The sequence below is a fragment of the Podarcis pityusensis genome (genome assembly GCF_964106645.2).
Source record: "Podarcis pityusensis genome assembly, chromosome: 13".
Lineage (NCBI taxonomy): Eukaryota > Metazoa > Chordata > Lepidosauria > Squamata > Lacertidae > Podarcis > Podarcis pityusensis.
Window position 1 is genome coordinate 41,644,092 of NC_138038.1, and position 25,594 is coordinate 41,669,685.

General features: G+C 46.9%; 1 protein-coding gene across 1 annotated transcript; it reads left to right on the forward strand.

The window, feature by feature from the left end:
* The first annotated feature begins 12,911 nt into the window (after positions 1–12,911).
* Positions 12,912–24,519, forward strand: PIP4P1 (phosphatidylinositol-4,5-bisphosphate 4-phosphatase 1). Its single transcript, XM_080977713.1, has 7 exons — positions 12,912–13,136; positions 13,918–14,120; positions 18,499–18,605; positions 19,767–19,872; positions 20,665–20,717; positions 21,258–21,348; positions 22,292–24,519. Exons 1-7 carry the CDS (start codon positions 12,992–12,994, stop codon positions 22,433–22,435), a joined length of 849 nt encoding a protein of 282 aa, XP_080833839.1. The 5' UTR covers positions 12,912–12,991; the 3' UTR covers positions 22,436–24,519.
* Positions 24,520–25,594: the final 1,075 nt, after the last annotated feature.

Sequence of the window (25,594 nt, forward strand, 5' to 3'; positions counted from 1 at the left end):
GGTGCTGAATGCACACAAAGCGGAAGGAATACACGCGTACACCTGACCCTGAACGTTAGGAGGACTCGTCGCGGGGGAATTCCCTGGCAACGTGTTTCATTCCCCTTGCTAGGTTGTTGTGGTTGTTAGTACTGTAACCAGCGCTTTCTTCTTAAAAAAAATGTTTAGGGGGTACTCTCATTTTGACTCAAGAAAATTTTTTAGTTCAAATCAGGGAAAATAAAAATAGTAAATGGACAAAAGTACAAAGATTCAGAAAATGTTTAGGGGTACGCGTACCCCTGTGTCGTCGTCGTCCCTCCCAGAAAAAAGCACTGGTTATTATTATTATTCAGCTATCTTTTCTCTTGTTCCATGCTTGGGTCCAGCTCAGGTGCCCAAATATCTTGGGCCTGCCCTGCTAGTACCCATTGATAGCGCTCTCCTCCATTTATGTCCCAGCTTTCCTCCAAGAAGATCAAGGTGGCATTCATGGTTCTTCCTCTCTCTCATTTTATTATCCTCACGACAATCCTGTGAGGTACGTTAGGTTAACTGACTGTTCCAAGGTCACCCAGCGACCTTCATGGCAGAACAGGAATTTGAATCGTCTCCCAGAGGGTGATTTTAGTTGTGTGTGTGGTTTGTGTGTGTGTGAACTTTCTTTTTGCTGTCCAAGTTATTATATTGTGCTTGGCTGTGGTTTTCAGTAATCATATTTCGTTGTTTGTGTAAACTGTACAGACAATTTGGTTGGATGCGTGGTATACATATAATAATATTATTACTATTTATTATACAAACTGGAGGAATAATAGATGTTAACAACAGTTTGGATCCACCCAGACTTCATATTCCTCAGACTTCAAACAAACTTTCTGTTGCTATTTTCCTCCTGTTTCTCTTCAGTTCTATCACATCCAAACCTTCCATCACTTAAAAATTTCCTCTCAGATTTCATTAAGATCAAAAGCGCTGATAATTTGTGTATACAAATATTTTCAAGTCGCCCATGGAGGCTGGAACCTTGGCAAACTTCCAGCCTTGGTTTTCTTGAAATGGATAGATATTTCTCCATCCTCTTAGGAATGTATATACGAAAAAACCAATTTGTACATGTCCCTTTTCCATTTTGATACTCAAAACTGAAACATTTCTAGTAACCCTCTTTTCATTTGTAACGTGTTCAGCCTAATCACTGAGATGTTTGTGGCTCTTATTCATACTTAGTTTCTGTTTCCTGTGGCAGAAAAATAACTGGAGGTTTCTGGACTTGGGGGAAATACAGTTTTATTTACACAAACCCACACACATATATACAAGCTGAGCCTAAGCTTGGGGTTCACTAACTTTATATACTACAAAATATAACTAAAACTACAAGTACTGATTAGTTTAACACATTAATGAAAATTTCACAATGTTCCCAACAAGATGTGCAGATTTGTATTTACTTGCACTTTATTTACACCAGCATGTGATAAAAACACTCAGTTTTGTAAGACTGTGCCCTCTCTCTTTTGGTCAATTTGACCATGCAAACTATATCCCGTGCTATAGTTGGGCAGATGTCCAGTGTTGGAGTCTTTATACGCCCCTCATTTATAACATGCACCTGCTGGGTGACCTTGGGCTAGTCACACTTCTCTGAAGTCTCTCAGCCCCACTCACCTCACAGAGTGTTTGTTGTGGGGGAGGAAGGAAAAGGAGATTGTTAGCCACTTTGAGACTCCTTCGGGTAGTGATAAAGTGGGATATCAAATCCAAACTCTTCTTCTTCTTCTTCTTCTTCTTCTTCTTCTTCTTCTTCTTCTTCTTCTTCTCCTCACGGTCCTGTCTTTATGGTATTTTCAGTGCCAGGTGAAACACTTGATATAGTGCTATCCAGAGCATTATAGAAAATTTAAATGGATGCTCAGAGTCTTGGCTGTCCAATTTGAAAGGCCCAGGGTACTGGGCCTCAGCTGCCCTAGGATGCTAGGTGCTTAAAAAATAAAAGTTACAAATAGAGCAGTTGGAGTGAAAGGGTCACCTCTTAGCTCAGCTTTAGGCATGGAGAGTCCATGATGACTAGAACGATGCATGATCCTATTTTCTGTTTTACCTCTGTGTATGTCCAAGAGTATAAGGGACACGGGTGGCGCTGTGGTCTAAACCACTGAGCCTCTTGGGCTTGCTGATCCGAAGGTCGGCGATTCGAATCCCCATGACGGGGTGAGCTCCTGTTGCTCGGTCCCATCTCCTGCCAACCTAGCAGTTCGAAAGCATGCCAGTGCAAGTAGATAAATAGGCACTACTCCGGCAGGAAGGTAAACGGCGTTTCCATGCGCTGCTCTGGTTTCGGTTTGCATTGCGCTAGAAGCGGCTTAGTCATACTGGCCACATGACCCAGAAAAACTGTCTGCGGACAGACGCTGGCTCCCTTGGCCTGTAAAGCAAACTGAGACCCCATGGTCGTCTGCCACTGGACTTAACTGTCAGGGGTCCTTTACCTTTATGTCCAGAGTAGAGAATTACAGGAGGCAATCCGACAGGCTGTGTGTGTCCCCACCCCCTTCATAACTAGGAACAGTTTCCTGGGAAGCAAATTAGTTTAAACGCATCGTGAACCTCTGACAGCATAATGAAAAGTTAACCCTCCTACTGCCCCGGACAAGGCCTGTTCCACGTGCATTCAGTTTCTGCCTTCCTCTTTGTACTGTACTTTGCTGCATGTAATTAGATGAGAAGATAGCCTGAAGGCTTCAAACAAATTGGTGGCTGATGGGATCATCTGGGCCCATATTAGACCAAAAATTCCCTTCCAAAATCAAAGGCTGGCAGAATCATGTCAGGTGATTCAGTCTTGTAATGAGAATTTGTGGCTTCATCAGGTGTTTGGTTCCTGGAATAGACAGGATATTGGAATGGGATGACTGATCCTGCCCAGCATGGATGACAGTGGCTGTTCCTTCCCTCAGAAGCTATTTGCTAACCTGTGTGCTTGCCACTTCCTTATAGCCCTGCTCAATGAGTCTATACTAAATGCTTTTTTGTTGCACTATAGACTCTGAAGGTCCTCCTTTGGTCAGAGATCCTCCAGCCTCCCTACACCATGGGTCAGAGAACTGGGCTTTCCCTTTGGGAAGCTGAGAAACCCACCCAAGATGACTCTGCTTTGTGTGATATAGAAATGTCTGCTCTCTCCAGACAAGGAGACATAGAGGCGCCTCGAGAAAAAGGTGGGGGGGGGGGCAACAGGAATTGCACAGAAGGCCAAACTGGGGTGAAGAAGGCCCGGGACAGTGGCATGAAGGGAATGAGAGATGGTGAGAGAGAGAGAAGGCAAATAACATCTTGGGAATGCAAGTCTGTATACACACCATACATTTAAAGCACATGACTTTCTGCAAAGAGTCCTAGGAACTGTGGTTAAGGGTGCTGCTCTTTGTGAGGGTAAACTATAGTTCCCAGGATTATTGGGAAGAGTGAGTCATGTACTTTAAATGTGGTTTAAATCTATAGTGTGTATGCAATCTAAGAGGATTGATGGGTATAGTGGGACAAAGCTGGGCAACAGGACTGGGGCTGGCTCTACCTCAGGTGGCAGATGCTGTTGGGTGGCAAACAGCGGAGAGCTATTGGAGGACTGAGCTGTGTGTGCCACGCAGTCTGCTTGCATCTCCTTACACTACCCTGATGTGGTGGGGAATGCTGTCCCATTGGCTGTGTTCCAGTGAGATGCACCTGCGAGTTCTGTTGGCTTCTGTGGGTGGAATGGGTGGGTGTGCGCACCATTTGTCCTTTGCCTCAGGCAGCAAAATATTTTGGGCCTTTTCCTGCACAGGATTGCCCACTCAAACCTTCTTGGGGCTGTTTCTTATTTTAGAGCCAGTTCTCAAACCGTGGGGCACAGTGCCCCCGCATGGTGACTTGAGAAGCTTGGAACCAATGGACATATAGGATCACAGCCATTTTGTCCATCATCACACAGCACCAGATTGAGGGTGGCCAGTTCCCCCGTACAGGGTGCTGAGCCAAGGGGGCAGAAAACTGAGAAGATCCATAATTGAGAAGATCCAGCAGAGGAAGAGCTGAGGCAAGACAGCCCACTCCACCTGTTCCATTGGTTCAGTTGAAAGAGCAGTTGCCATTGGGGTCCTCTCATCTCTGAATTGTCTGTTCATGCTGTTCATTGTGAGAGCATCTATGCTTACTTTGTCATCATCTGTGGCCCGGGGATTAATAGCCAATTTTCCTCCCAGTTTCCTCCATCCCTGCTTTACTAAAATCTCTCTGCCGTATCGAACCACCACTTTCTCCCTCTCGGTGTCTCTCATTTCTGGTTCCCGTTTCATGGCTACTGCTGTTGTGCAACAGGCCTTTATTATTGCTCGCGGATTTAAAAGCCGAGAGGGTGTTGCCGTCTGTTCCTTTGACTACATGCGCATTAGTCAAACATCATTGTTTGGGAAAGGGTTATTGTCAACAGTTCACAGCAGACCTCAGCGTATGAGAAGGCAGTGGCCTGCATGTGCATTACGTACACAGGAATTCGAAGCCATGATACATTTCCCTCTCCCACTCTCCCTGCTCTGGGATTTAACTTCCTGGACAGCCTGTGAACCCTGAGGAAGGGCAAATCTAGTTCTCCACACTGATAATTTTAACAAGGTTTCCCTTCCAAAAGAAAACACCAAAGATGTGTGAAAAAGAGGAGCAATGGAAACTTGGAAAACAGGAAGAAATAGTGAAAGTTGGAATATATAGATCACAATATGGCTTTAAAGATGCTCCATGGTTTCTACACAGCTACCCATTTTGGATACACATATGAAAAGGGGCCATCTGCTCATTCAGGGGGTGGGGAGAACCTCAGGCCCATAGAAAACATGGGCCCTCCAGATGTCTCTGTGTAGCCTTCAGGACTCTCCCTAGACCACAACCCTATCCCACATCCCCCTGGGTGCTTTAACCCAGCTGGAATGTTTACCTGAACTGTAGTAATGCCTTTTGTTTGCCTGAGAGGAGGAGGCAGGTGTGTGCGGAAATCTCTGTCTTTTGCAAGGCAGAAACGTAACCTACTGTACAAAGGTACAGGTCACATCTATTGCTCTGCACACTTTGCCTCTGGCTGGCACACAGCCCCTGGCTGGTTGCTGACACAGGAATCTGGTCCTCAGGCAGGGGTGTGTGTGTGTGTGTGTATGAGTTTCCTCCAACTGTTTGCTAATTAATGGGCCATGGCAGGTCAATGGGAGACACACTTTGCACGAAGAAGCCTCTCTCCAGCAAAAGAACTTAGAAAGACTTCTCCAGGAGTGTCCAGCTCCAGGCGCGACGAGGCCCTTGGCAAGTTGCCCTCTGGCAGGCTGCTGTGGATGCCGTCCTGTTTCCTTGGAGGCAGGGCCTGATATTTCTCACAATGCTGCCCCCAGAATAGCGTAACTCAGAGGCATTCTGGGAAATTTAAATGGCAGATTCTGGACTCTGCTGCTGTTTCAAAGGAGGATGCAGGACAGGCATCAACATATGTTTTTTCTATCCATCCTTCTGTCAGCCTTTAAACCATTTGCTTTTCTTTTCCGAACTGAATGCAGTACATCAACCCTCCTTACTTGAACAAGCGCTTTTGACAGTGAAGTATAGCATGCATTCATATTATCAAGGTCACTTTTACACCATTACACGCCCTACCCTGAGGCACTGTAGTTTAAACCACTGAGCCTCTTGGGCTTGCTGATTGGAAGGTCAGCAGTTCAAATCCCCGCGACAGGGTGAGCTCCCATTGCTCTGTCCTAGCTTCTGTCAACCTAGCAGTTCGAACACATACCAGCGCAAATAGATAAATAGGTACCGCTGCAGTGGGAAGGTAATTGGCGTTTCCATGCGCTCTGGCACTCGTCACAGTCCTCTGTGCGCCAGTAGCGGTTTAGTCGTGCTGGCCACATGACCCGGGAAGCTGTGTGTGGACAAACGCTGGCTCCCTCAGCCTGAAAAGCGAGATAAGTGCCACACCCCATTGATGCCTTTGACTGGACTTAACTGTCCAGGGGTCTTTTACCTTTTTTACCATTACACTTAGGCATTTATTTTTAAAGTCTACTGTCCTGTGGGACGTATTTTCCTATCTTATACCACCTGAAAGCCTTCCAAATTAAATCTCAGGTCCTTCTGTACTCTGGTGTAGCAAGATACACAGCTAGGTTTGCAAATTCTCTGTGCCACCAAGACATTTGTTAAGTGAAATAGTGCTACTGACCAGGCCAGAATTCTAGGTTGCACCCATACCATACCTACATTATGAAGGGGAACCAGGTCGGCCGAAGATTGATCTCACATCTAACACTTTAATAGAGCTGGAGCTTGTGGAAGCAAGATGGGGGGGGGGGATTATGGGGAGAACGCATATTCTGATTTAGCCAAGAGAAAGTTAAGACAACATGATCCTAATCTGCATTTTCAGGAAAAGTTCAACGACCCCCTTATCATACAGCACACTGCCAGCGAGATTGTGCTCTCGTGTTATTTATTCAGCCTTATATAATATCATGCTTGCTAAACTGAGGAAATCTAAGTCAACAAAGATAGTGGATCAAGATAGGGGTGGGCAATTGGTTTTACAAAAGAAGACATTAACATTAAAGGGAGGGAAATGCCTTTCACAAGAGCAAACAAAACTGCCCTGTCATTTAATTGCGTCCACAGTGTCCCTGAGCTGGAATTACAGTGGGACGGAGCCAGTGGTGCCAGATGTGCCAAGCCAATAGCCATGTGCCATGGTGGCCAAAGGGAGGGCAGGCAAGGGGCTGGGCTCAGTGGCATGGATGTGATAGGGCAGCCAGGTGTTAGAAGTGATGTGGGCAAAAGTCCACCTGAGGTCCGGGCACAGCCAAGTCACTTCGTCCCAGCAACGAGAGACCAGGAAGCGTGTCTTTCAAACGGACATAGAATCAGATTTTAATATCAAGCTGCAGATGAGAAAGGTGACAATGAGACAAGCCACCAGAAAAGCTTGTTCAGAGCTGCACCCCAAGTTGGGGTTTTCCAAACCCCTTTTATAAAGGCATGTAAACAATAAAATGTTCTCACAATAGCTAACCATTTCCTATAGGTAAAGGTAAAGGGACCCCTGACCATTAGGTCCAGTCGTGACCGACTCTGGGGTTGCGGTGCTCATCTCGCTTTATTGGCCGAGGGAGCCAGTGTACAGTTTCCGGGTCATGTGGCCAGCATGACTAAGCCGCTTCTGGCGAACCAGAGCAGCTAAGGGAAACGCCGTTTACCTTCCCGCCAGAGCGGTACCTATTTACTTGCACTTTGACGTGCTTTCGAACTGCTAGGTGGGCAGGAGCTGGGACCGAGCAACGGAAGCTCACCCCATCACGGGGATTCAAACCGCCAACCTTCTGATCGGCAAGTCCTAGGCTCTGTGGTTTAACCCACAGTGCCACCCACATCCCACCATAGACTTCCTAATAAATGTATGCTTAACCATGCTATAGAAGCAACAGCATAGCAAAGCACCTCTCTTATTGGCTTGCCTGTGGCTCAGAAAGTTTCTAGCAAGCATTGTATAACTTGAATCAAGCAAATCAAAGTGGAGTCAGTCTTGCATCTGTCTACAGTGGTACCTTGGTTCTCAAACTTAATCCATTCCGGAAGTCTGTTCCAAAACCAAAGTGTTCCAAAACTTTCCCATAGAAAGTAATACAAAATGGATTTATCCGTTCCAGACTTTTAAAAACAACCCTTGAAACAGCATTTTAACATGAATTTTACTAACAAGACCATTGATCCATAAAATGAAAGCAATAATGTACTGTACTATTAAACAAATAAGACAGTATTGTAGATGATATAATTTTGTTTACAGTGGTACCTCTGGTTACGTACTTAATTCGTTCCGGAGGTCCGTTCTTAACCTGAAACTGTTCTTAACCTGAAGCACCACTTTAGCTAATGGGGCCTCCTGCTGCCGCTGTGCCACCGCCACACAATTTCTGTTCTTATCCTGAAGCAAAGTTCTTAACCCGAGGTACTATTTCTGGGTTAGTGGAGTATGTAACCTGAAGCGTATGAAACCTGAAGCAAATGTAACCTGAGGTACCACTGTAATTTTTAAAAATTCTTATCTGCACTGATGATAGTCATTCTTTGGATGGGCAGGGGGCTTTTATCCATTTCTGCAGTCACATAATCAATCAATCAATCAGTAGCCGAACTGGCTTCCACACAGTCAAGAAAACAAATTAACCGAAAAAGCCACAAAAATAAATAGCAAAATAAATAGCAAAAACAAAGGCGCCAAACTTCATCCATTCCGGAAGTTCGTTTGACTTCTGAAATGTTTGAAAACCCAAATGCAGCTTCTGCACACTGTGGAGCCAGTGTGGTGTAGTGGTTAAGAGCGGTAGACTTGTAATCTGGGGAACCGGGTTCGCGTCCCCGCTCCTCCACATGCGGCTGCTGGGTGACCTTGGGCCAGTCACACTTCTCTGAAGTCTCTCAGCCCCACTCACCTCACAGAGTGTTTGTTGTGGGGGAGGAAGGGAAAGGAGAATGTTAGCCACTTTGAGACTCCTTAAAGGGAGTGAAAGGCGGGATATCAAATCCAAAACTCTTCTTCTCTCTGATTGGTTCAGGTGCCCCAGAAACAATAGCTGACAGCCGCATTGGACATTCGGCTTCCAAAAACATTTGAAAACCGGAACACTTACTTCTGGGTTTTTGGCGTTTGGGAACCAAGGCGTTTGAGAACCAAAGTACCACTGTATATGAAAAGGGATCTTGCATTTTCCATCTCAGAAAGAATTATGCTCTGCACATAGGTTTTAACCTTCTGTACAGTGTGTTTTAAATTACAATTGCAAATTTCTTAGTGACCATTTTATTATTTTATCTTCCGCTTTATATTTTTTGTAAAACACTTTTTGTAAATAAGTTTTTTTCTACAATCAAGCAGTATATAAATTTCATGAAATAAATAAATAGTATAAAGAGCAAACCTATCTGTTACAGTAGCTTGTTCAGTTTAAGTTCAGTTGATGGATGTTGTACATATATGGGTGTTTGTTTGTTAACAAAATAGCTCTCCTAAATTAATACTGTGAACCTGGAACTTCACGTTGAAAAAAATACGTGGTAGCTGGAGTGAAATATATTGTGGGAAGATACAATGGAATATAAGGCAGCGGAGAAGTTTAAAACAGTCTTCATTTTCCCTTCCAGTGTCTCTACCTTCTTCCTGTACTCAAACAAGGGCAGAAGTTTGAGGAAAGCAAATGGAGGGACACTGAGACAAACATTGTTGTTTTAAGCAACAGCAGAGGTTTGAGTAAAGCAGGCTTGGAACTCAGCTACATTGGCAAAGAAAAAGTGCTTTATACAGTATATGTTGTGTACTGTATTCATTATAACACTGTGACACCAGATGCCACTGTGGAGTCCCATTTTTGCCAATCCAGTTTCTCATACAAAGTTTACAACACGTTTACGCTTCTTTGATGTGTCTAGATCCGGCCTTGGAAGGATGGTGAGGGTTTTTTAAAAAATAAAAATAAAAAAGCAAACAAACAAGCAAACCAATCTCAACAAGGAGAAATAGCAGAGATGTGTGCAACACAGAAGCTAACACAAAACAAGCTTACACAACAGAGCTTTCCCAACTCCCTTTCCACTGTAATCAAACCTGGTTGTAAAACTGCCCCTTCTCACCGCTCAGTCTTACCCTCTGGTCACTCCACTCAAACCACTGCCATTGTTTGAAATTGTCTCTTTCCCTCCTCTCTTTCCTTCCTTTGTGCGTCAATCAAACCCCTGTTGTTGTTTAAAACCACCACTTCCCTCTGTATCCTTCTGCCACTCTATTTCCTATATCACGCTGGCCACACACAGTTACTGTGTTAATAGTTCTCCTAAATTTTCATGGAAAAATTCAGAAATGGTCTCTGAACAAGAGGCCCTGTTGAACGTTAGGATGGTTCCATGTGAACTGTACAGTAAGTGGTGTGCATGTGTGTGTGAATTGCGTTTCCTAATGCTTTAAATTAATTATATGCTGCTGGAATTAAAACATCCTGTTCCTCTCACGCGACTTATTTTCTGCAGCAATGCTGATAGGCTGATTGCTATCTCCATTTCATCATATGATCATAGGAAGGCTTGGCATAAGGCCAGCCATGACTTGGTTTTCCCTTCTTTTTTGATTGGGGAACACAGAGCACTTCCAGACGGTCCCTGTTTTTGGGGTGAGATTCCAATTGCATGCCAGGGAATTCTGGTTGCACATTGAACGTTCATTTGGCACTCTTCCATAACAAAGCCTCTCTCCCTTACCCCAATCAACCAGATGGAAATGCTTTGGAAAGTGTGGGGTAACTATTGCTTTGATGCAGAGTCCTGTAACTTCCCCACAAACAAATCAGAATGGATGTTCAGTCAGCAGCTGATGTTGACTATCCTCCTTGCAAAAATGGTGTAAATGAATCAGGATGTGCGCTCAATAAAGAGGTCACCTGGAAGCAATCCTAAGACAATTACCGGAAGCTATTAGCTGACAAGCCACTGACTGAGATGATACTGGAATTGAACCCAGTGACTTGCACTCTGTGCTCCCCCACACTTACCTTTTGCCTTGTGCTTTCTAGGCACAGGAGCACATATACCTACTTGATGCCTGAGTTCTTCTTCTTCTTTGCCCCACCGCTTTCGCCAGGAAAACCCACTCTTTAATGCTGAATCGGAACAAACGGCAATTCAGATTTTTTGCTGATTTCCATTTGCTCCATTTCAGCTGTAAAGAGCAGTTTTTGCAGGGAAAGTGCTGGCAAAAAAAAAAAAAAGTGCTCAGACACAGACGTGGAAAGTCCAGACCTGTGCCTAGAAATGCAGAGCAAAGTTAAGTATGGATGAGCCCTGGTGTATATGGGAGATACATGGTCAATATGACCTGGGAATTCATGACTGGCCACAGCTTCTTGGGAAACGGCCTGTATATAGATCCATGAACTCAGCCTGAAACATTTGCAGTTATAGTCGTACCTTGGAAGTCTAACAGAATCTGAAACGTTCGACTTCCAAAGCACAGCTTCTGATTGGCTGCAGGAACCTCCTGGGTGTTCAGGAGCCGAAACGTACGAGTTCTAGGGCGTTTGAGAACCGAGGTATGACTGTATTTGATGCCTTTGCACCATGCAGGCCCTCTTGGTATTCAGAATGTGGCTGAATGAATGAAATTTGGAAGCACTATTAAAGCCTAGGGGCCCATCCTGTTTCCAGCCAGCATTGCTGTGACATGGAAAGTCACAAAACTGGAACAACCCCTCTCCAGCAGACTCTGGACTTTTTTTCCAGCCAGAACTCACTGGAACTCAGTTCTGGCACCTCTCAGATGAGTGCCACTGCCATTATAAGAGAACAAGAGAGGCGTTCATTGTGAGTTCTGGCACCTCTTTTTCTAGAAAAATAGCACTGTGGATAAGTATGCCGTCATCGATAGCTACACCCTGCCTCACTGTATCTGGCAAGTATATATAGCCTAGCGAAAGCTATGCAAACAAGATACACAAGTGCAGTGTACACATAATTCAACAAAGATAATATTTAATGCTTAACATTTGGGCATCAACAGAACATGGTGATAAGTAGCTTCCTTGTTTCACATCTTAACAAAGTTGCAGTTTCGTTGGTTGGCTTTAGCTCATTGTTTTTTCTTGTTTAACTCAGATACTCACCTGTCATTTTGGTCACATTTTGATTTGCATAATTAAATTAAATTATGCATTTTAATAGGTAGGATGTATATTTGGACTTCTGCATAGCTTGCTGGCTTTCACCTTTTAGTTTTCAGTAGAACATGAGAAAGAGGGTTGAATTTTTTTAATTGGATCAGTATCTCTTGGTATTAAAACGTGCAAGATTTTTGATCACAATGAATTCCTCAGTAGGTATTCTGTATAACTCTGTCTTTGCTCCCTACCTTTGCCACCAGAAACTGACCTGAATATAGTATCACCCTGTACCTAATGAACTTCAGAAGGGACTGGCTGGATCATGCCCATCTAGCAGAACATCCTGTTCTCACAGCAGCCAACCACTAGCCTAAGTACACACCTTTTATTTTTAAACATAGTACACATTTACATTTCAATAAAATGTGTTTTGCATTTAAATGAAAATATCCCAATTTAATTTATAATTCTGTAACCTCAGTATCTGCACTACTGGTCCTCCCAGTTTGGACTCCTAGGATATGTTAAAAGGATTTACATATATTTGCATATATGCAAATTGACATTCGTGCTCATATGCTTCCTCCGCTCCTCCCCCCACCCCTCGCTTTCAAATATAATATTGCTTGGGACGTCAATCATTGCCTGAGGGGCGTGGCAATACGGAGATACTATAAGAGGCGGGGCAAACTTCAGAGAACGGGAGGAGACATCCTGAGTGAAGGACAGGGGTGAGCTTGAGTCTATCCAATGGGAGAACAGAGTTTTCATCACGTGAAAAATAAGACCCTGTCTCGGCCAATACACGCAGAGACGTGGGATCATACTATGGAACAGCGACAGGTCTCAGCCAATGAAAACACTTGGCTTGCTTGTCACGTGGGTCAACCGTTCCTCAGTACGCACCGCTCTGACAGCCGTATTGTAAATCAGCGGAGGGCCGGGAGGAAATGACTCAGGGGACAAGAGGGAGAGGGCTGCAGGAGCAGCCAATGAAAAGGCCAAAGGAGAGTCACGGGATGAGGGTGACATGAGGGGCAAGTGTATGCTGTGGGCGGGCACGTTTCCTGCCCAATCATGGCGCGCGGGAGATGCACGGGCGCGGCCACGAGTGCCCAATCAGTAAACAAATTCCCTGGCTCTCTTCACGTGACGAGGCTCTTTGCAGTCCACGGGAACAGGATGTCCTTGGTCACGTGACTAGGGTAGAGCGGGTGGGGGGAGAGAGCAAGGGGCGGGGTCACGCGCTACGGAAGCCGAGAGGGACGCAGAGCAGGGCGGTTGCAGCAACAGTAGCAGCGATGGCTGCGGACGGCGAGCGCTCCCCGCTACTACCAGCCGAGCCCGGGGATGGGGGCGGCCTCGGCGCTGGAGGGCTGGTCGGGCCCGCAGGGCTGGTCTCAGCCTCCGCCTCGAACCCGCCGGGGAAGCCGAACCCGCCTCAGGGTGAGCCACGCCCCCTCATTAATATGCATAAGATTTCCATTGAGTGGGGGGGGAGCAATGGAGGGGCGTTGGGGGGAGAAGGCGAGGGAAGCCTCCTATGTAGAAAAAGCGGAGTTAAAGCATCAGGGGCGGGTCTTTAGCTGCGTGGGCGTGGCTACTTCGAATGAGGGCGTGGCCATGTGCTGCAGGGGCTGGGCTACAGGCAATGGGGGTTCTAGGCGCCCCTGCCCAGCAATTAGTGAGGCAGTAAGTGGAGAAGTTCAGGGTTGGTCTGGGAAGGTTTTTTGTAGGGTGCTGGGGCGCAGGTAGATAAGAAAAAGGGACAGGTGAGGGCATGATTGGCTTCACAGTAGTCTGATGGGCAACATGTTAGAGGAGAGAGGTGGATCAGCCTGTGGAGGGGATCCCCAAAGACTGAGTTTGAGCATTTACAGGAGGCAATATTATGTTGGCTGATACTTGGAGGTCCGATTGCAAAAATAAACAAACAAATGAATAACATCCTTGTCTTTTTCTGATCCACTTGGTGGGGTGGGGTTGGTGAAGAGTTAAGCCAAGTGCTTGCAGATATTGGAGTCTCGTGGGATGCATTTGGGCGGAGCCGAGGACAGATTTTTTTTTTAAGGGGTTGTTGAAGTATTTGTGAAATGTGATGTGTGTTGTTTTGGGGAAAGGCAGCTGAGATGCAGGTCTGGCTGAAGCAGAGTGAAGAGGGGTTGGGGCACTGAAGCAATAGTCCACGCTCCCTTTCCACAGACACTTCTTTCTTTCCTCTTGAAAGGGTTTCCTTCCTTCAGTGGGGTCAACGATGGGGGCCAGGCAGCTGTGCTTCCCGGAGAGGACCCCCCACCCTACTCACCTATGGCGTCTCCAGAGAGTGGCAGTGCTCCCATGATCACTTGCCGGGTTTGCCAGAGCCCCATCAATGTTGAGGGCAAGATGCATCAGCATGTCGTGAAATGCAGCGTCTGCAACGAGGCCACGGTGAGCACTGTTGGAAGGGCGGGTGGTATGATGGCAGTGGGGCTGAGGTAGCGGTGAAGAGGAGGAGCTGTGTGCCAGGAGATCCTTGGCTCAGATCTTGTCTTAATTATCGAAGCTCTAGGCTTGTTTCATTTTTAGCTCAACAGCCATTATTTCTCCGCCTCAGCTGCTACCCACAACATCACTTCTAATAGCCAAGTTGTAGCTCAGGTGGCGTATTAGGGACACATAAATATAGTTGTGGGGTCTTTTTTTTTTCTGTAGCAGGACTGTTTATTTAACCGGAGCTCAGGCAAAAGATGCACAACTGATCTAGCTTGGTGTTAAAATACCTGCATCACATCCATTCGAACAGATGTGATGTTCCAACTTTGGCGTATCCAGGTGGATCTGGGAAAGGCTTCCAGCCTGAAACTCGGGAGAGCCACTGCTAGTCGGTGTACTGATCTAGGTGAACAAGTGGCCTGACTTGGGATAAGTCAGTTTCGTCTGTAAGCTGTTGGTTTGCCAGGTAACTGTTGAGTCAGCCTTTGGCAAGCTGTTTCCAACTACAGCTGATGGGAGTTGTAATCTAAAACATCTCAGGGCACCAGCTTGCTGGTGGCTGTGCTAGGCTGTTGGAAAGCAACCAGCTGACTTCCTTTTAACTTGGGACATAATGAGAAAAGAAGAAAATGGATAGGAACTTTTCTCTCTCCTCTCTCATAATATTAGATCCTGGGGTCACACAGTGAAAACCGATTGACATTCAGGATAACCAAGAGGACATGCCAGTTCCTGTTCACACCCCTACACAATTAACCAATGACACCAGACAGGGTGTTGGGCCAATAGCTTAGGTAGGTCTAAAAGTGGCTTACGCAGACACATGGAGGAGGAGAGATTTATAAATTGTCAATGGTAACTATGTGGAATCTCCAGCTACAGAGGCAACATACCTCTGAATTAAAATTTGCTCAGCAAGAATCTAAAGGAGAAGGCAGTTACTTGCACTTGGTTAGTAAATGTCGGAGAACAGGCATTTTTGTCTCATCTAGCAGCGTTCATCTTCTTATATGGGAAATGAAGATCTTGGATCCACTCCAGGATCCTTTTGAAGTTTTTTATTTTTTAAAAAATATACCTTGCCTTTTGAAGAGCTTCCTCCACAAATGTTGACTGGGATTGCAGAAAGAAGTGCAAAATAATAATAATAATAATAATAATAATAATAATAATAATTAGAGTAAAGGTGGCAATGAATTTGGATGAGCTGAATCACTTCTTTCTGCAATCCCAGTCAACATTTCAACCAAACAGAGTGTTAGGCCCTCTGACCAGGTGTTCCCAACCTCTTTGGAGTTTAGGGGTACACCTGGGAATTATAAGAAACGTACTCATTTTACAGATGAAAAGTTGGCGATGGTCAAAAACACACTTAAAAAGCAGGTGAGACACCAACCCCCGCAGAAAAACAACCTCAAAATACAGTACAGACCAAAAAAGTGCGACAGCAAACACCCTTCCCAAAAAGAAGGGTACCTCCACCCAACCTTCCAAAAGCCTTACAATAAATAGATATGAGAGGGGCAACTTAGGGAGCCCTAGTCCCAACAGTTTTAATGGAAGGTGAAAGATGCACATCCTTGACTCAGTCCCTCATCCCTTGTTCCCAATATATAGTATGAGGAAAAACGTATCCTGCACTCATATTGTTACTGAAGGATTCTGGGATGGTTCCTTTGCACAACAGAGCTAGTGGGGATTTCCTTTTTCTTCATCCCCACGCCTAGTTCCTTGTAGGTCTGAACTTCTGGAGGTAATAATACTCTGACTTATTGGGTTCTTGGAAGCACTACTGAGATAATGTGCATGGACCACCTTGAACACACAGGGTGCCTGGATGGTGCAAAGTCTTGCTATGAGGACAGTTCCGCAGTGGGCAGAGCTTCCTTTCTTGGCTTTGCTTCTCCCCATTCCTCCCTTATCACTGCTCCTTTGTTTAGAATATTCTGTGTTAACGAGAGAGAGAGGGTAATACGCCAAAATTTCGCTAAAGCCTAGTCTGGCGTACGAACATAAATCTTGAAGCTGAAATTGCAGCTCAGCAGTGGCCTTGATGCTTGGACAAGCAGATTCCACAGAGTTGGTGTGATGTGATGCACTGCTGTCTGGGCACCCTCCAAAGTTTTAAATCAGAGCTACAGATCTCTACTCTGTTGTTTCATGTATTTCCCAGAATAATTACCTGGAGTTAACCTGGAGAAACCTGTCTGACCATAGTTAGCTCAGCTTCTCATCCAATAAGTGAAATCTCATTTATGGATGCTGACAAACACAAGAGTGTGGTTCAAGAGGGATGGTCTGTTGGACTTTGGAGCTAGGTTTATACAGGTTTGCTGTGCTGCTGCCACGTTCCTGTTGCGCTTTCTGCCTCTGGAACCTCAAATTAACAATAACACAGTGTCTGTGGGGTAGAGGTACAGTGCAAAGCTTTTCAGACAGTTAGTATATTGAAGAATGAATTCATGTTTCAAGATCGTGAAATGCACAAGCTTATCTAGTTGTTTTAATATGGTACTTTATCATTAAATGGGAATACACTATAAATACCCGCAGTTTAGGGTCAGCTATAAACATTAAACAAGTCAGCTTTAAGGAAATAATTGCTGTGTTGAAACCCTTTAGTCAGATTGTCCTTTTGTTCTCTCCAATTAAGCCTTATCAGCTTAATTGGAGGCCACCACTAGAAGCCTCTTCTATCAGTCCTCTGCTGACCTATTGGCATTCAGATCTATCTTTCTGTGGTTCCCTGGAAGTCTACCCTCCAGCACTGCTAACCCCCAGCAGAGCTCAACACTCTGAGCTGCTTCTCTCTCCTTCCCTCGGGGCTGCAGGCAGATTCTCCACTTAACTCACTGAGCCAAGTGATTCAGCGATCTTCAACAAAACCAAAAGCCACTGAGCCACACTCCGTGTTTCTGAGGCCATGCTTCTCGGACCATCTGTCTTCTACCCTGGCCCTCCTTTATTCTGCTGTCCATTTCTTCTGACCAACTCCTCCTTCCAGCTCCCAGACCCCTCCTTTCACTGCACACCAGACCATATATGTATATACTAACCCCCACTGGTGCAGCCCCAGCCAAACGCACTGACCAAATGAAAATTCTAAGCCTCCATCCACCAATCAAAATATGCATTTCTTCCACCCCTGTTTTGCATACTGTGAATTTCATCACCAGCCCTTCCTCAGAGCTGTCTGTTATGGCCCCAGTGACAATTAAATCACTGAAGCAGAGTGAAGACTTCCAACGTAATCATCACATAATCCAATGCACATTCAAATCTCATTCACATGTCGATTTCTTCATGTGTTGAAACATTCCTTACTATCGGGCTTCCCCAGCCTGGTGCCCTCCAGATGTTTTGGACTACAACATTCAGCAGGGATAATCAAGAGTTGTACTTTAGCAGCAGAGGGAGGCCTGTGTGCCTGAACCCAAAGTGACGAACTTGCAGTCCTCCAGATGTTCCTGGATTTCAACTCCCATCCTTCCTTGCCATTGTCCTTGCTTGGCAGGGTTGACAAGAATTGAAGTCCAGCAACACTGTAAGTCCACAGCCCTCATTCCTCTTCTAAACCTTCACGACAGATTATAGACATATTCACTGGAGTCTAGTGTAACTTAGTTCATTGTGATTTTCATACATTCTCCTCTGCAGTGTAAGTTGAACTAGTATTACTTCTGCCCTCCTTTGCACGGTCTGCTTAAAATGGGTGGTGTGGGTATTGTTACATTCCGTACTAGAGTTTAAAGCACTTCACAATTCTTCTGCATTAGGAGGAGAGGTGTGGCTGTGAGTTTAATGATTTATCTATGACCAGCTATGAAGCCTTATGGCTAAAAGAGTCTCCCAGGTCCAGAATACTTGCTCCGAACCCTTGCTTAGCACTGACCGTTGCTTGTCATATAATACACAGTTCAAGATACTAGGGACCAAAAATGGAATAAAAAATTGACCTGGGGTGGAAATCGACCTGCAAATTTCTGTGCCTTTCTCCTCCTTTTGCCCTTCTGGTTCTCTGGCCTAAAGTCCCATCTCCTCTGCTGCAATGAATACCCCTTTTTCTCAAGCCTTACCTTGCTATTCTGGGTCCTGAGTGAGAATTTCACCTAGCTCCTGCTTCTCACCCTGCTGCCACTGAGCCATCCTCACACTCCCATCTCTGTGCCTTTTCCTTCCGCAGCCCCACCCCATAAATTACAGAAACCCTGCAAGATCTTTCCCTAGCAAAATAGACCTTTCACGTCCCTAACAGCCTCCTCCCCTCACTCTTAAACCAGGACGTGTGTTTGCTTCTTACGGATTGTGTCTTTTTGCCTTCTTTCTGCTACAGCCTATCAAAAATGCCCCACCTGGTAAGAAGTACGTGAGATGCCCCTGCAACTGCCTCCTGATCTGCAAAGTAACATCGCAACGCATTGCCTGTCCTCGGATATACTGGTAATGGAATGGGCTGGGAGAGGTGCTGAGAAAGGCACGGCGGCTTTGCTGCAATTCCATTGGGGAGTTTGGGGATGGGACCCCCAGTTCTGCAACCCAGATGAAATAAGTTTGATTTCTGAACTTGGGATATGCTTGTGGGGGGGGAGGGTACCCTAGAACTCCACCCCCACTATGTATGCTCCATGGAGTGGTGGCTTACAGGATCTGGCCAGCCAGCCGGGTCCTAAATTTCTCACACATCTGTGGGCCACTATGACAGTTGGGTAGTCCCTCTCACCTGTCAGTCACCTGACACCATTGTTTCAGGTGACTTAACGTCAAAGGAAAGAATTGGGCAGAATTTTTCTTTTTGTTAAGGCAGTCAGAACCTTTTGCTTATCTATTGCAAGTTTATTGCCAGAGATCTGTTGATCCTGACTTCCCTTTTGCCCTCCTGCACCCCGACCTAGACACCAGCTGTTTACCCACTCCTTTTTTTCCAGTGGCGTTTCCTTATCTAGGAGGCACCTGTAAACGAGTTGTTATATGAACTCTGAGTTGGTCTGTTTCTGGTGACTTAGGTTGTGTTTTTTTTTTTTAAAAAAAAAGCCTCTTATCATATTGTGCGCACTGTCTTGAGGACCAGCCAGCTGACTGGCTATAAATGGCTTTAATTTCACTTGAAGCCTTAATCTGAAACCCCTCCCACCCCCGAACAGGATGCGGCCAGGAGCCTGGTGCTGTTTGAAATAAAAATTAAGAATCCTTGTATCCTGGGGGAGAAAAACGTCTTTACTAGGAAACGTTTGCTGCATTGTGTGATCAGAGTGTTGTGTGTGGGAACTGTGAAAACAATGTCACAAAAGCAGGGGGCCATAAATGCTTGTTTTAGGAGGTGAGGAATGGAGAGATGGAGCACTTCTTTTTACTTGCCGTGATCAATAGTTGTAATTGCTGGGGGACTGAATTTAGCTGGGCAAGCTGGATCTTTTGGGAGGACAGACCTCGCTGCATGTGGGGACAATATTGGCAACAAGCAGGGAATAAAGGAGTAATGTTGGGATTGGGAAGTGGGTGGTGTGCCAGTTTCCAGGCTGTCCCACTGGTACAGGCACAGAAAGGCTTATAAGAGCAGTCATCTAACCTAATTCTTCTTCTCCCCCCCCCCCTTGCTCCCAGTAAAAGGATCATTAACCTGGGCCCAGTGCATCCAGGACCCCTGAGTCCTGAGCCACAGCCGGTCGGTGTGCGCGTCAACTGCGGACATTGCAAAAACAACTTCCTGGTAAGGGGTGCTTGGAAGTGAGGCCAGGGTCATTGGGGGTGGAAAGAGAGAAGGCTAGGACTTAGGATCTTCCCACCATCTCCAGCTTTTGGAAACGAAACAGTAGCATGTTATTTTGCCTAAAATACCTTTTCTCCAGAACATTGGTGGGATGAAGCCAGCAACTGAACCAGTGGTGTATGTAATGGACAGAGCAAAGGTAGTCAATGTGGGGCCTTCCAGTTATGCTCGGACTGCGGCTCAGATCAGCCCCATTGTGGCCGATTGTCAGGGGTGGTGGAAGTTGCAGTCTCAAAACATGTGGAGGGAACTGGGTTGGCTGCCTGTCCCTGGCCTGGTCTTTGGCCTGGGAAGCCCATGATCAAATTGTCAGCCTCAAATCTCACCTCTGGGCGGCCTCTGTGCATCGGAATCTCACGGCTGAACGTCCCTTGTAGGATTACACAGAAAAATTGGTGGGGGAGCAACGTCCACTGCTCTGGGCTCCCTGGCAGAAGGGCAGGATAAAAGTGTAATTCACAAATCAGTTGGCCCACGTGCTACAGTTAAGGAGTGTCTTGTTCCACTTTTGGGATTCCTTTTGGGATGGGTGGCAAGGGATAATCGTGCCCCCTCTGTTGTGGCACCCTGGCAGACCCGCTTGAATAGCTGGTGCTTGGGAGCCGGGTGAGCAGGTGGTGTGCTTGACAGGTGGGCACCTCTAGAGTTGGAGCAAGCAACTTTTTCTCCAGATCTGGTTGACTAGCTTTACTTCATGTTTTCTTTTTGTTTGTTTTTTCTTCCTCCCTTCAGTGGACAGAGTTCACGGACCGCACATTAGCACGATGTCCTCACTGCCGTAAAGTGTGAGTTAACCCCACTCTTCCTTAACCCACAAGCCGCACTAACAGGGCAGGGGAAGAGTGAGAGTATGTTCTGAATAGCTGCTGTATGCATTTCATAGAATGCATAGAACTGTCAAGTTGGAAGGGACCCTGAGTGTCGTCTATAGTCCAGCCCCCTGCAATGCAGGAATCTCAGCTAGATCATACATGGCAGGTGGACACCCAACCTCTGCTTAAAAACCTCCAAGGAAGGAGAGCCCACAACCTCTCGAGGGAGACCATTCCACTGATGAACTAGTAGCTGGATTGGGGGAGTGGGATTGGCACTTCTTTTTCTCAGACAGGTGAACCTGGAAGTCTGTCATGTATTCTGAGCCAGGAGCTCAAGAGCACAAGCTGCACTTTTGTTAGTCACCTGAGCAGAGGTTGGCTGCTTGCTCTGGGCCAGCCAGTGTGGCAAACTCCTCTGAAGTGCTTCCCCAAGATCTGAGTGTTCAAATCCCCCCAGAGAACTGAGGCTCCCTAAGCACAATTTGATGGGCTGCCTATATCTGCCCCCAGATCCTCCATCGGGCGACGCTATCCCCGGAAGAGATGCTTTTGCTGCTTCCTGCTAGGCGTGTTGATGGCTGTGACAGCGACAGGACTTGCGGTGAGTGTGAGCAAGAAGGCACAGTCCCAGTGCAGCCCTTCCTGGCGTTCGCTGTCTGAAACTGAACTAGCCCTCGCTGCTCAATTTTCAGTGCAAAATATTAGGAAGTTCATTAGATCCGGGCCTGGGGCAGCTTTTGGCTTTAAGTAGCCCACGACCCTGAGATTCCCCACGCATTGCACAATTTCTCAGTACAGTCGTATCTTGGAAGTTGTACGGAATCTGTTCCGGAAGTAGTTCGACTTTCAAAAGGTTTGAAAACCAAATCGCAGCTTCTGTTTGGCTGCAGGAAGCTCCTGCAGCCAGTCAGAAGCCCCGGAAGCCCCGTCGGATGTCTGGGTTCCAAAAGAACATTTACAAACCGGAACACTCACTTCTGGGTTTGTGGCGTTTGGGAGCCAAAACACCTGAGTTCCAAGGTACGACTGTACAACCTGGAGCCAGGGCTCACCGAAGCCTTTGGCAAGCTCCCTTCAAGTACAACATTATGGAATCCTCAATACACTTCCTTATTTGTGAATGGCTTTGTTAAGGTATCAAAATGATGGGGCACGTACAGAAAATCAAAACGTTAAAAAGGAGCAGATGAAGGGGAATTCAACAGCGACTCCTGAAAAGCCCCTGAAGAGAAACATGAGCACGTTGGACCGCTCAGAGTGTGGTTCCCAGAGTTTGGTCCTAACCTCCCCCACATATATCAGCACTGCGGTGTGTGTGAAGCAGCAAGTTAGAGCCCCATCCCCTTCTGGCATGGGACTAGCCTATCTGTGCCCCATAGGTGTTTATAAGCACCCTGAGCAATGGTGCGCCCTCGGGCTCCTCCCAATATCCTCAGTCCCCTCCCTCTTTCACAGAAAACCTCTTTATCCATTTGACTGGCAGTGAAAGTGAGCTTGGCAGCTTCACCATTCGCTAACTCTTTGCCTCTCCTTTTTGTCTCCAGTTTGGTACGTGGAAGCAAGCCAAGATATACGGCGGGATCTACGCCTCTTGGGCCCTGGTTATTCTACTGGCCTTGGTGTGCCTTGGTCGAGCCACATACTGGGCCTGCATGAGGGTCAGCCACCCTGTCCAGAACTTCTCCTGAGCCTTTTCCTCCGTTTCCAGCTCCTGCTGCTGCTCCCAGCACATCATCTACTGAGAGCCAGCCCTGTCCGTCCTCATTTATTCCCCCCCCCTTCCTTCCGCTTTGGGGCTGGGACCTTCCGGGGCCACCCTCCTGCTGTGCCAGCACCCTATTTTTCAGTCATCTCAGCAGCTGCTACAACCCTCACCCAGGAGTCTCTTTCCTGGTCGTTCACCCTGGATCTGGAGGTGCCAAAAACGAACGATCTGACCTGAAGAACTCTCTTAACCTGCGGAAATCGGGAGGGGGGGGTTACCCCAGCAACAGCAGAGTTCTCCAGGGGCAACAGAACACTAAATGGGACCAACGTCAAGAGGGGCTTATGCGTGATTAGACACTGTGGGTTCCAAGAAACTGGCACAAATTACTGAGTGCCTCCCGTGTGTGGGAGACATCAGAGCTATGGCGACTGCGCTGGGACACATGAGCAACAGGGGCCAGAGTGGTCGGATGATTAGATTGAAGCGGTCCAATCCCAGTTGTGATGGGCTCAACCACTTGAGATTAAAAAAAAAAACTACAGTGACTCGGCTGGGACATTTTTGGCAGAGTGGTACGTTTTCAGAATCCGTTGACTTCTCTTTGAGCTGCTTTTGAAACACTTCCCAGGCTGGAAGGAGCTACAAGACATCAGCGCTGCATCCTTTCTCTTTGCTCTGTGACTTTGGGGCAGCTGCGAAGGACAGCTCAGGCTGCGAGAGAGTCGAGGCACCTTGCACGTTCCGTAAACGGTGAGCCTGCGGCGAGAGGCATGGAAGGCGACCAGATCCTCGGCTGCTGGCTTCCCGTGGCGCTTGGGAGAACTCGGTTACTTAATGGCCAGTACCCTGCACCTTGGCGTGGGTGCTCCAGACTCCTTCCAGGCCCTTCTTCTCCCCAGACCTTCCTGTCCTTTAATACTGCCTGGCGTTTGGCTAAATGTCCCCTACCCAGTCAACAGCCCTCTATTCTGTGACCGGCGGCAATCCTGAGATCTGGAAGGCTCATGCTGACAGAATCTCTGGTACCACATTTTGACACTTTTTAAAAAACGTACCTTGATCCTGCTTTCATTTCTCTCCCCCCCCCCCGCCCTTTTTTGTTTGCACATTCCATGGTGGAGGAATTTCCCCCTCTTGCCCCTCCAAGAACCAAATCCCTACTTGGGAGGGTGGGGCTGAGGGACCCTCCCCCGTCTTACGCATCATGTCACTGATTTGTGCCTGGTTTAACAACCCACCCCCACATCCCATCCTAATCATGCACTGAGACTTGTCAAGTTTCACCCTTGGATCCAGGGGAGTGGATTCCCTTTCCCTTATTTACTGCTGGGTGGGACAGCTAAGTCCTTTCCCCTCTTCTATCTGCAATTCCACCTGCGATCTTTCCTCCTGGCTTGAAATTCCAACCTCATCTCTTTTGTGTTCTGATCCTGGACATAACTTTTCCGCCCCTGCCCCTTCAACTCGCTTCCAAGAACATGCTTTTGTGTTACCCCATTTTGGGTGGTGGTGGTGGTACTCCTTTCCTTAAATTGGGGAACCTTTGGGCCTCTAGATGTTGCTAGACTTGCATCTCCCGTCATTCCTTGCTGCTGGACCTGTTGAAAGTGCAGCAACTGGAGGTCCCAATGTACCCCACTCCCTGGCCTAGGTCATTTGAGGCCTGCGAGAGACGTTCATGGGAGGGAGGCCAGTCTTGGCAGCGCAACCAGAGGGGAAAGGGTGTCAGTCCTGCTTCCGTGCATGTCTTGGCTTTTGTCAATGGGGTGTTTTTAAGTCCCTTCCTCAGATTCCCCCCTTCCTCGTGCCCCCATGGCTTTGAGCTTGTGGCCCCAAACTTGTTGCCGTTGCAGCTTTGTATATATAAGAATAACTGATGTGTACATAGAGCTATTTAAGATTCGCTCTCCTTCCCGGTGGCTCCCTCGCTCCCTCCCACCTGTGTGCCTGCACCTTGTCTCTCCTTCAGTCATGCTGAAACTCGCCTCTCGCTCTCCTTTGCCTCCACACAGCCAAAGGAGGAATGCAGATTGGATGGTTGTAAATAAAGTAAAAGATTCCATACGTCTTCTGAGGGGCGGGTGCCCTTTGAGTGGTTGTTTTCTTGGGAGTGCGGTTTGGACCATATTTGGATTTTGGAGGGGGGGGTGCTAATTGGGGACGTGCAGTTTCCTAATTTGAACCTGGTGCCCTCCAGATGTTTGGGCCCACAACTCCCTGCAAGTGCCCTGCCAACATACAGTGGCCAGCCATGATGGGAGCTGCCCTGTCTCCCTTGTAAGTGGATTTAATTCTGTGCGCTTCAAACAAAAACTCTCCTGGTCTTGATTCCTTGTTCACAGTTGCTAATATGGGGCTGCCCTGAACTGAGGGATGAGGGAACCTGTGGCCTTGCTGATGGTGTTGGACTATGAATACCACCAGCCCCAGCTAGCATGGCCACTGTTCAGGGGTGATGGGGATTGTAGTCCAGCAACATTGGGACAGCTACAGGTCCTCACCCCCATCCTAGCCCTAAACCATTTTGGTACCGAAATGGGGAAATCTAAATGACAGGGTAAAAACTGGGCTGCTTTTGACTAGCACTGACAGGCATTTAAGGTGGGATGTTCTGCTTGTTGAGAATGTTCCCTTTTAAGATGTGGACACAGTCTACCAGGAAATTCTACTTGTTGAAAGAGCGCCCTGAATTGCCCCATAGTCATCCAAATTTGCCCCTTAACCATGCCTCACAGGGATTCTATTCCAAGCCTACAGGCAGGGCTGCTACATCACCTCAACAGACGGCTTGCTGGCAGTGTGATTTGGGAAGAAATGCGGCATTTTATTAATTGCAAAGGTCTTCTGTTGCCACCCTCCCAACCCTCCAATATGTTTAGATAAGTTTTTTTTAAAAATTGATTTCTGCAAACTACTTTGTGTTGCTTACCTGAAAAGCAGTATATAGCATGGAAAATCAACGAATTCAGCTGCAATAGGCTGTATGCATGCAGAGAAAAAAGGTGACTTGGTAAATAGTAATCTAGAGCCAGGGTTGCTGTCAGGCTGAGGCTATTACGGGAGTAGCCAATGTGGGACCCTCCATTGTCCACTGCAACATGAGCCCCCGTCAACATGGCCAAAGATCAAGGGAGATGTG